Source organism: Lepisosteus platostomus, chromosome 3 (genome assembly GCF_059453375.1).
Source record: "Lepisosteus platostomus isolate fLepPlt1 chromosome 3, fLepPlt1.hap1, whole genome shotgun sequence".
Classification (NCBI taxonomy): Eukaryota; Metazoa; Chordata; class Actinopteri; order Semionotiformes; family Lepisosteidae; genus Lepisosteus; species Lepisosteus platostomus.
Window position 1 is genome coordinate 41,675,098 of NC_142613.1, and position 12,618 is coordinate 41,687,715.

The 12,618-nt window shown below is 34.4% G+C and overlaps 1 protein-coding gene across 2 annotated transcripts in view; it reads right to left on the reverse strand.

Moving 5' to 3' along the window:
- Positions 1 to 12,618, reverse strand: part of nbas (NBAS subunit of NRZ tethering complex) — a 277,731-nt gene that overhangs the window by 33,872 nt on the left and 231,241 nt on the right. For both annotated transcript variants that reach the window (XM_088625619.1, XM_088625618.1), the window contains 2 exons: positions 7,557 to 7,701; positions 6,298 to 6,429 (listed from right to left, as the gene is read on the reverse strand). In XM_088625619.1, the coding sequence (XP_088481745.1) occupies positions 6,298 to 6,429; positions 7,557 to 7,701 (277 nt within the window). The remainder of the gene's footprint in view (positions 1 to 6,297; positions 6,430 to 7,556; positions 7,702 to 12,618) is intronic.

Here is a 12,618-nt window from a genome sequence, read left to right on the forward strand (position 1 = left end):
TGTATTTTAAAAATCTTAAGATTTTTATATTTATGTCTTTATTTAGTGGTTTCATTAGTGACAAAGGCTAAACTTTCTTGGAAAAATGTCTTTTATGTAAACCATGTTTGCTATTAATTAATTCAGGGCTAAAATATGTTCATTGTCTTCTAATGAAAGAAGGGTTCCTTTCGCCGTAGTCGGGTTGAAATTAGAAGCTTGCCACGCCCGGACTGTTACACCAACGCATTAGCATGTTAAAGCGATTTCATTGAGGAGCCTAACTTTAACTAGTAAGTACTGTACTTACTGGGTTTTTGAGGGGGGGAGGTGTCTTTCGCTGGAAATCTCGCCTCCTACTTTGAAAATACCCATGAAACCGGTTCAATTCGTCACAGCCAGCACTCCTGCAGAGAGGGGGGTTGTACTTGCAGTGTATACAGTACACGCGTTATGCTCTTCGTTAATGTCTAAGCCGGAACATATCATTATATCTCATTTTGTATTTCTTAAAAAAAAATTGTTTTCCCAGCCTAACAGTATTGTTTTTAACCTGTAAAGCGCTTTGAGGAGCCACCTTTAAAGGCGCCATATACAATAAAGCTCATTATTATTACTATTGTAAATTTGCTGGACAGAGAGGTGAACATTATTACACAGAAGACAAAGATAGCAATTTACGTTGCATTGTGTATCGTGCTGCTTTAATACAGTTTTAAATAATTAAAAGTCTAAACAGTATCAGCTTTATTTATGGGTTTTAAATAAAGGTGATTTAAACGCGATTTAAATCAATATAAATGTTTATATTGTAACACATAGGTGACTATTCATTGTTATTAAAATGACTTAAATTCGATCATGTTGTGATATTTAGAAATATACATTTGTTTGGTGCGAGTGAAGTTTTATTTAATCTCTGAAACATACTGATTCTTCTGGAAGCCAGTTTCCGCCAGGGAGTAAAAAAAAAAACACAATATGGTATTCTCTCCAATGCAGTGCAGTTAAAAACATACCTCTGATGCTGCTCCTAAATGAATATCGTTTATGACCATCAGAAGCTTTATGCTCCTTTTCTTTTTTCCAGTGGATTGAACAGGGAGAGGCATTTCATTATGTACTTTTCACTGATGGCTCTGGAACAGTTTTCAACCATGTCGTTTTATAAAAAGGGGAGATATGTACACGTTACTGAAGCTAAAAGTTTAGCCTTTGTCACTTATGTAACCACTAAATAAAGACATATAGAAATCCCTACGTTACAGACTGTATATGGCTGGTATTGGTAGTTTAAAGAAAAAATACACACCAGTATTCCACTTTCTCCCTAAACATTTTAAGCATCAGTCTTACATGTGGTTATTTCGGAAACGTTTGTACGTGCTCCTTCTGACCATGTTACTGTTTACTGTTACTGACCATATTAAGTTTAAGTGCCTGTGGGCACTTTTCCTGTCCGTGGGGGGTGGACCGTCTTTCATTAGAAGGTTAGTCTGTTCTACTCTGAGAATGTAGAGGGGGTGGAAAGTGCCCGCGGTCATTTAATTAGTATTAAAATTCGCACTGATTCCCTTGCGAAGATACGGACATAGGAATATTCGTGCGTGGTCAAAAAATGGCATAAAAACGACAAAGTGAAGGCTGTGAAAACATTCACAATATACTTTATACACAATGCAAATATACCCCCCCCCCCCCCTCTCTCAATTCAATTCAAGCTGCTTTATTAGCATGACAGATGGGTACAATCAGTGTTGGGTATTTACTTTGCTTTGAGATGCCACTTTTAAAGGTGATATATAAAATCAAGGCTTTAACTTGCTTTAACTCCGCAAGTCTGAGTTCTTGTGTCTGTCCTATCCGAACCCGAAAGTATTACAATATGTATCTTTATAGCAGGTGGTGTACAGCTTTTTAGTATAGATTACACTTTTCTAAAATGTATTTATCTAATCTTTCCACGTTTGATCCCAAAATAAATCTAAATGGGGAGAAAGCTATGCTGAAAGTTTATTAAGATACTTAGAAGACAAAGATATCAATTTATGTTGCATTTGTCTGATTGTGAATCAAAAAACACATATATTTAAACCCGCATTTGCGATTTAAATCAAAACGTTATTTAAATCAATATAAATGTTTATATTGTAACGCCTAGGTGACTATTCATTGTTATTAAAATGACTTAAATTCGATCATGTTGTGATATTTAGAAATATAAATTTGTTTGGTGCGAGTGAGGTTTTATTTAATCTCTGACTCAGGGAAACGTTTCATTTTTTCAAAGAAATGTTTGTTAAAAAAAAAGTCACGGCTCCAGCAGGATTCGATCACAGACCATGTGACATGGGAGTCAGGAACCTAACCCACAGTGCCACCAGCAAGGTCACATGGAGAGTGCTGAAAAAACACTACAGAAACATTATCAACAGACAATGTACAGCGTGTACTATTCTTGTGTTGCGGTACATGAATATAATTATATCGTTATTAATTTCTTTAGATACGCGATTCCATATTATATTCCCGTTTAATCAAATTCTAAAAGTATGCTTGTTGACTCCGGTATCACGTTAGTTAAAGACTTCGATGTTTAAAATGTTTAGGGAGAAATGGGATACTGGTGTGTATGTTTTCTTTAAAGTACTGAGACCAGCCATATACTGTATGTTTAAGTTCCAAAATTAATATCGTTTATGGCCTTCACACGCGTTACAGTATGTTCCTATTCATTTTATGCTCAGGTACTAAGATTTCCCTTCAGTGGTAAAATTCCATATAAATATTCAATACTTAAACGGGCACAGTTAAGACATTAAATATACATATACATACTGTATACAGTACAGTTTGCATACGGTAATATGTTTATGTTCCTAAATCAATCTATTTTATGAGCATGTGAAAGGCATGGTGAATCGATTCTCAAAAATTACTGTACTTTGCATGATTGGAAACAAATGCGTGATTGCGAAATGCTGTGGTATTACTTTTACAAAGACGGTCAATGAAAAAAAGAATGTGGACCAGTGGACCAGACTTTGAGTTTACAGCTTGTCCAAGGTCATTCATTATTAATTCTATTAGTAATATCTTCGTTAAAGACTTTGATGGCGACAGCACAAACATGAGAGGTTGAGCTTTATTAGCTCCACCTCGCGGAAATTCCGGATACTATTATTTTACTTGCGGTATTATAGGAGAATTTACGGTAACTCGCGGTAGACTGCTTAAAGCGCACCGCAAAATAATGCGGTATCGCCCGCTCGTTTTGAATGGCTGCATCTGTATATCAATTTACATATATATGACACTTTCAAATTTCTTAAACCATTACTTTAGACACTGCCCATCTAATTCAAAGACCTCTAAAGTGATCATGATCTGGTCAAAATTTTCCTGTTTGTCTTGCATCATCGTTACACAAGCTGGGTCATCTTAAAATCAAAATCAATGCAATCATGTTCCCTTGCTGGTGCTCTGAGAAACTGGGTATCAATTTCAATCTAATTATATGTTCTCCCAATCAGTCTATCTCAGTTTATGTGAGAAAAATTGAAATCCCTCAAAAAATGATCCCACCCTTGCTCCATGCAATATGATTGTTCTATATCCTATTGATTTGTAAAGATTAAGAAGCACTTACAGAATTTAATGCCTCTATATCATTTTTAATAAAAGACATCACCACTCTGACCTCGTCTTTTATTCATGAATATTCTACACCCAATACACAGCTAAATATTAAATTAGTTTTTGCACCAAGATTTCAAGGCACTTGTGTTAGCAATGCAGCTAACCTGCTAACCTAAGCAACAATGACTATAATATTCAATAAACCAGTTTAACAGTTTCACACAAAACAAAATAAAAAAAAACTCAAATCCAATGTATTCTTAGCAAGATACAAGCACACCTGTAGCCCAGACTAATGCATTTTTTTCTTTGTATGTACAGATCTAGCCACTCAGAAAGCGTGAGGGATACTGCAGTAGTTTGCGGTTGAGTGGTTGAGCGACTGCGCGAGTCTACGGTAGACTGCGGAAGTCCGCAGCATTTTCGATATTTTCAGAAATGACTACAGTTCTTCGTAAAACCACCAGGTGGAGCTGTGAAAGCTTAACGGGACATGTAGAGCATTTCGGCTGTTACCAGAAAACGCATGGTTTTGAATCCCGGTCTATGCTGAGGGAAAATCTTTTTCTACTTTTACAACTTAAGCTGTACACTGTTTAGACTATTAATAATTTTAAACTGTCATTATGCTGTGCCATTTTCAGCTTTACATTAACAGAGAGAAAATCCAAAGGGTGCAACTGCAACTGGTAATTGTAACAAATTGTCACGTTTCACCTCCTTGCGTAACAATCATGATGTTCTCATCCAAACATAGGTTTGATTTTTTTTTATTTAGAAACAGTGATCTTAACATGCAGATGTTTTGAGTTAACAGCTTCAGATTTAAAAGGTTATTGATAATGCTGCAGTTGCACCCTTTGCAATGGCTGGATAGTTAACAGTTCCCAATTGCTTTGTCAGTCTGTCCGTGGGGAGAGGGCGGGGCTCTCCTTGACATCTGACACTCCTCCATATGCTTAAGTGAAAAATTAATAAAAACATCAATGTTAACGTCGTATTTATAATTGGTTGAAACTAAAAATGGTTGTAAAGGTCTCTAAAACCTTCTCAGTCAAGAACGAGAATTCACACAGAAAGACGTGTCAGCATGCGTAGGCTGCAAAAGATCAGCTAAAGAGGGAAGAAAATGCTTTTACTTATTTTTTTATGTATTTTAAAGTCATGCAAGTATAAATCCACCTATCTATTTTCTAACCACTTTATCCAGGACAGGTAACAGTTTAACCAATATTATTTGGTAACCTTTTTTACGATTTCGACAGACTTCAGAATGCTTCGACTGATGCTTAAAAATGTAACATAATGCATACTGTGGTAAAAGAGCTACTGAGCACAGAACATCTTTCTGCCCGTGAAAAGATTTGCACAAGTAGTTTATTCTTATCTGTGTGAAAACAGGAAATACAGTGGGAGTTTCAGAAATTAAAAAGAGGTCTGGAACATCCTGTCTCAAAAATAGATGTTTAATAAATTGATAAAATGATAAAATCACCCCAAACAAAATAGAATTTTAAAATACAAGCAGTTTGAAATTATTAGTTATGTTGTGATATTCAGAAATACCAAAAAAGTCAATATAGTGTTCATAATATTTACTATTTTCGTTTTTCAAAGAAATTTTAATATGATAAAGGACAACTCATGCCAGGAGCTGGGTTCGGACCCCCAACCTCCAGCATGTGAGTCACACGCCAAAGCCATTATGCCAATGCACCGCTTAAGAACTTAAGCTATAACTAAAAAGGCAGGCAAAATGTTTTTAATTAATCATGGGTGAATGAGTCCAATTGATGCAGATGTTTACAAAGAAAGTGGACTACGGTAATACTTTGAGCTATATGAAAAAAAAGTCCATATATATCGTTATTAATTTCCTTAGATACGCAATTCCATATTATATCCCCTATTAATCAAATTATAAAAAAAACACTTTTTTTACTGCGATAGCAAGCACAAGTATTCATAGAGAAGGTTAAAACATTATAACCTTTAATAAAGTGTATAAACTTAATATAGTCAGAAAGAGTATGTAAAAAGTTTTCTAAATTAACCACAGTAAGTAACCGAATGTTGTGTATTTTTATTTAAACTATCACTACCAGCTATATACAGTTTGATAATATATTTGTATTCCTAAATTAATATTGTTTATGATGTTCAGAGGTGATATGCTCCTCTTATTTTTGTGCTCAGCTACCACAATTTCCCTTTAGTTGTAAAATTCCATTATAATATATAATATTAAATGGATTTAAACACGCACAGTAAAGAGATTAAATGAAGCAATTGTTTCACTAAAAATCACATACTGTGATATTCCACGCTATTCTGCAAATAATTTCTCACAGTACTGGGTTTTACCACGCATTTTGAATGGCTGCATCTGTGTATGACCAAGCACAACAGCACAATAGCAGTTAAAAAAATTCAACCCATAACTTTCAGCCGATGTTCATCTTGGTTTCATTCTCAATTTTTATGTTTCAGCACTGCTTTTAATATTAAATACGCTTATTATTATTCCAATGTCTTGTTCACATTACCACACAATGTATTCTTCAAATATGTCTTGAGATAAGATAAGTCTGCAGAGAATTTTTCCCTTTACTAAGCTCAAGATAAAAAAAAAACACTTTTCAACAGCTGATAAGAGATGTTAACTTTAGCTGAACCTACTTTATTGATGTGTCTTATCTGCTCCAGAGCCAGTGTCTTAAGTTGTTCATCTTTGCTCTCCAGCATAAGTTTCAGAGCAGGCAGGTAAAGATGGTGGTGATCCAGTAGCTGGGATGATATGTGTCTAATACACTGTAGGGGAAACAGCTGTGTTACTAAAGCAAATAAAAATAATTATGAAAAATAAGTGATATTGTGGTTGTGTAGCTTAGGGCTAACATTCTGAGAACATTACAAAGAAGAGTAACACAGTAGCAATATAAGAGCAGAGAGAAAACACAATGTTTCATTTTCTCTCTTCAGCATGGAATAAACCTATTACTTGTTCCTTTGCATACTACACATGCTGATGCAGCTACCCACCTAAACTACAGTAGCAATATGCAGTATATACCTGTTACATTAATTAAGCCTCTGTATTAAAATACACTATACTAATCTCTGACTTTATCATGTTTAGCTTATAGTCACATCAAAACATATTTATTTCTCTTAAACTCTGTATGTAATTCTTGTACAGAGTAGACACATTTAATTTAATCAGGTATGCTTCTGAAAATGCAGAATCAGGTACATCATTCCATAAAGGAATTACTGAAGCATAATCTCAATGGAAAGGCATGCGAAAATAACTTAAGCAAGTCATACGCAGCCATTTGCTTTAAATTTAAGACTATCCATCTGCTGGGAGACAAAAACCATGGTGAGAATAGATGGCAACCTAGTGAGCTTAATTTTCACATTTCACTGCTAGTTTGAAGCTTCCAACTCTGTGTGACAAAAGCTATTGCTTTAAGCAGGAACTGTGGATTTTATTTATACTGTGATACACAAGCTTGACAGAACAGTGAAAGACTAAAATTTAGAGGCATACTCAAGGAGAACGAAAAATGCAAAACAGGCCAAACATGATAAGAACATTTGTCCTCAGGAGGACAAAGACAAGAAAGTGCTGAGATAATAAATAGCTAACATAACCTACTTTGTGTTTGATATGCTCCACTAGTTTTAATTTAACCAAAATGAATTAGTGGCATTCTGTACATCATAAAACAATGAATAACTTTATATGTAAAAAGCTGCCTCAAATATAATCTCGAACACAAAATTATTTCTTTTTTCCTATACATATCCTATACATACGTATGTTTATTTATAGATATTTTAGCATTTCAGCCCATGTTTATAGAATTATATAGATATATTTAATTATTACACAGAAACATTCAGCAGAACAGAGAACAGCAGATCCAACCTACCTGAACGGGCAACATGTGCTTTGTGTTATAGACAGACCGACACATACTCAGCACTTCGTTACCCATCTCTCTTTGCTTCCCAGAGGCACTGTTTGACATTATAGCAGAAGCCAGTTTCACCCAAGGGTTTTCCACAGAGTTTAATCTATAAAACAATACATAACAGTAAAAAAAACAACATGAAAATATAGTCCACTGTGGACAGAGCAGGACAAAAAGAGTAAAAAAAAACTAACAATAACATTAATAATAAAAACATTCAGTAATATTATTCAGATAAGTATACACTAGCTTGCAGTCTTAGTCATAACTTTGAATTATACAGTAACATACATACAGTAACTAAAATGTGATATATAGTATGCATGTGTACATCAATGGCTTAATAAAAAAATGCTATATTATCCAGTATGTACATATACAGTATATATGTAGAAAAGGCTCAACTGTGACCGCACTCATTCATATTTTGCACACTAGCTTCCATACATATTTTAAGAGAACTTGTCCTTCATCCAAGAAGACTGAGACAACTGGAGATCTCATTCTTCTATAGTTTTCAACTGTCAGAACAGCTGTTGAAATATGCTATTTTCTTCTGCCTTTTCTGCTTTGAACACTTGGTTGCCAGTACATATTGAGTATAAAAGGATGCAGAACTCTTAACAGGCCTATACAGTAAATGAAGTGGCTTCAGGATAGAGGGAGTCCTTTGATACATCACTCCAATGAAGCTGGTCCTATATACATTAATGTCCAGGTAATGTGACAAGACAAGACAAGATAGGGTGGATAGTGAAAGCCCCAAAAGATAAAAATAAATGGTATGGATTGGTTATCATATTTTAAAGCAATATTTGTGGCATGATCTGAAGAAAGTAGATGGCTATTGCAGACTGTACAACCTTGAAGAAATTATGAGGTTTTAACAGAGGAGTAAATAGTTTCCCCTTTAATACTTTAAGAACCTAGGCAATGGCTACAGGAAGCACCAAATCCAATTTATCAATGTCAAAGGAGCTTTCACAAAAGACTGACTGCTGTATGAATATGAATACATTTGAATATTAACCATATTAAATATTAAATTTTAATGTTAAAACTATATATAGCTATTTTTGACAGACTATAGAAACACTGATAATGATCCCAAGAGATCAAAAGAATCCAAGAAGATGACAAGAAGATTTAAAAAATAGCAGGAGCAAAAAAGAAAGAGGTTAGCTGAAAATTAATATTAGGGAAATCTTCCTTTTGCTTAGCAAAGGTTTAGAAAAGATTATACAATACTCTGTATACACCACTATACAATAATTTAATTATACAAAGAAACCAAGTAACACAAAGGAAGAAGGCTCTACTGTAACAAAGACCCTTTTCTTTTTCATCAGTTTAAGTTCATGGTTGAATGAAACTGTGTCATACAGTATTGCAGAACTGGTTGCATAAACATAGACAGACCATGGCAAACTTATTTGAAACACATTAGATTTAAATGATGCACAGAGGAGGTTTTATACTGATAAAAAGGTAGAGAAGGTAGGGATAATACAGAGTCTACTGTTGTTCATTAGATTACTTATAAATCATCTAACCTTCGTTATCTGACCTCTTTTTCCAATGCAGGGTCACTGGAGAGACAGAGCCTGTCCCGGCAAGCAACATACACAAGGCAGTATATACTGTACCCTGGATGGGATGCCAGTCTATCACAAGGCTAATAAATTATTTTTTGTCTTATTTATATTATTATGCATTAAAAAAGTTTCTTAGAAAAGTGGTCAACTCTATGTAATTTATATCTAATATACCTTGAAAAATGTACGTGTGCAAATTGTGACATGTGACACACAGTGTAAAGCAACTTTATTCACATATTTGTAGAAAAGCCAGTTTATACAATAAATTGGGAACACTTTAATGATCTTTTGGCGGACCTCACTTTGTTTTTGCAACCTCAAGATAAAAATAAAAACAGGTTGACACAAAGTAATGCATTAACATTACATGGGGCATTTAAACAGAAAAAATAGGGAACATCAAGTGAGAATACTTCATAAATCATATATTTAGAAAAAAACATCATTTTCTGAGAATAAAGGCTTTTTTAATTTCAGATCTCGCAGCTTTACACAAAGTGAGATATGCAATGACAGCTGCCTGAAGCAGCCAGTTTAAATCAAAAACATTACTGCATACAATGAATTTTAACTAACATTCACCACTGTAGAACTGCATTTCATTTTAATGCAGAATATCATTTACTTCAGCAGTATTCCTTGCAAGCCTAAATGTTGATATGCAAAATAAAACAGCAACTGAAAGCAGAAGTACTAAGGATTTTCATGAACAAAAACTTGAATACATTTCACGCAAAAAATCAACACACAATTCAAAAACATAATTTTGAATTTTCTTTTACAAACTCAATCCATAAAATACATCAATACATAAAAACCAAAAGCTTTTTTATTATTTTTATAAACAAATATACATACATGTAATAATTAAAATTTTAATAAACTACAAATAACTACATTAACATCTCAAGAACTACTAAACTGATCCATAGTCATATAAAAAAAAAACGTACAAAGTAGGACTCTTTACAGATAATAAAGATTTATAGCCTTTATATTAAATGTACAACTTATATTGAGAAGACCACTATATATCATCAATGGGTATTACAGTAGCTATAAAAAGTATTCGCCCGCTTTGGCATTTTTCACATTTTATTTTCTTACATCATGGAAACAAAATTGATTTATTTAGGAATTCTTATCACAGCTCAACACAAAATACTCTGTAATGTCAAATAAAAAAACAACAACTCTGAAGCTCTGCCTTAATTACAAATAAAAAACAGTAATTAACTACATAGGTTTTCACCCCTCTCGTTTTAATTCTTGGTAGAAACACCTTTAGCTGCAATTACAGCTGTAAGTCTATTTGGGTAAGTCTCTACAAACTTTGGCCACAGTAATTTTTACCCATTTTTTTCCCCAATATTGCTCATGGTCCATCAGGTTGGATGGGGACTGTTGGTGATTTTTGGACCATTTTTGTGTTTTAAGCCACTCCAATGTGGCTTTTACTGTATGTTTTGGGTCATTGTCCTGCTGGAATATAAATCCTAAGTCTCTTGCAGACTGCAGCAGGTTTTACAACAAGATTTGTCTATATCGTGATCCATCCATTTTGCCTTCTATTTTGACAAGTTTTCCAGTCTCTGAAGCACAGAAGCATCACCATAGCATTATTCTCGTGCCCCCATGTTTTACGGTAGGGATAGTGTTCTAATGATGATGCGCAGTGTTAGTCTTGTACCAAACAATCAAATAGTTCAATCTTGGCATCATAAGACCATAGAATCTTCCTCCACTTGGTCTGAGGTTCTTCCACATGCCTTTTGCAGGCAAACTGTAGTTGAGATTTCATGTGAGTTTTCTTCAACAATGGTTTTCTTTTTGCCACCCTCCCATGACGTTTCTCGCTACCATGGAAGACTGTAACTCTGTCAAAATTGCTGTGGGCCTGCTGGTAGCTTCCCTAACAAATGCCTTTTTGCACTTTTACAGAGAAATTCACAGTTCACAGTATTCTTTCCATTTCTCAATGATGAACTTGACAGTGCTCTGAGGGATAGTCAAAGTGTTTGAAATCTTCTTTGATCCTTCCCCTAATTGGTGCTTTTCAATCACCTTTTCTCAGATTTGCTTTGAATGTTCTTCTATCTTCGTGATGAAGCTCTTGTTTGGAAATGAACTCATCTTTAAACACTTTAATTGTACACAGATGGACTGAAGACAACTGATTGCCCCAGTTCAGGTAGGTGTAACTAAGCAAAAGTGGTGAATACTTATGTAATCAATTATTGTCTGTTTTTATTTGTAATTAAAAAAAAGCTTTAGAGTTGTTTTTATTTATTGGACATCAAATAATATTTTGTGTTGATCAGTGGTAAGAATTCCCCCACAAAAACTTTTTTGGTGCAATGATGCAAGAAAATAAAATGTGAAAAATGCCAAAGGGGGTGAATACTTTTTCTAGCCTCTGTAAGGAAAACTCTCTCAATAAAATATATTGTATTATTTTATACCTTAGTCTGTTTATATCAATGACACAAAATAGAGAAAAAAATTATGCATACTCAATTTTCTGACAAGTTTCAATGGATAAAGCAATACTGGATAATCTCATTTTATTTACAGTAAGACAAGCAACCTGTATACAAAAATAATATAGAAGATACAGAATAGCTACAGAATTATGTTAAGATTGCAAAAACAAGAAATGATAAAGAAAGATATGAATAGGTTAGAGCACAAAGAAGAGTATATCACATCACTACAGGAATGTCAATGAGTTGTACAGTATGTGTAGAAAAAACAGAAAAGATCTTTGCCGGACCAAGGGAATTGTAACTTGAGACCCCAGAGACAAAAGTATATATAAAACAACCACACAAGCAGGGTGAGGATAGTTAAAATATGTCTGAGTATACTGCATGTGTATATGAGTAAAATTACTGAATAACACCATATGTTGTACTTTGTGAGTGGTTTTAACATTGCATGCCTTATCACTAGAATTACATTCCAGTTCTATGCATGTGTCACACTGAAAATACTGTTAATTCACTTGCTTTAATAATTGCTAGGATTTGCCACTTGTTAGCAAAACTGATATATTTAAAGAAGACTCCTGACTGGTTCACGCATAAAAAAACAACAACAAAAAACTACAGCGACCAACCAGACTGGCATCATGACATACCGGCAAAAGATTGCAGGTTTGAAGGCCATGTGCTCACTATATCTGGGAAGCCTTCAGTACTGTCAGAAAACTGGATGAGTGCCTGCAGGATTAGGTGTTCTGGCCTAGTAAGAGGTGCTTGCCTTGCCATGCATCATTGGCTCTTGTACTGGGCAGAAGGCATCTCCAGGACTAAGCATTCTCACTGGGACCAGTATGGAGGTGCATGTGTCTCACAGCATTATGCCTGGCTTTGCTAGTTATTTATCCCACAACAGTTCTGGGTTTCATATTGAGCTTGGTT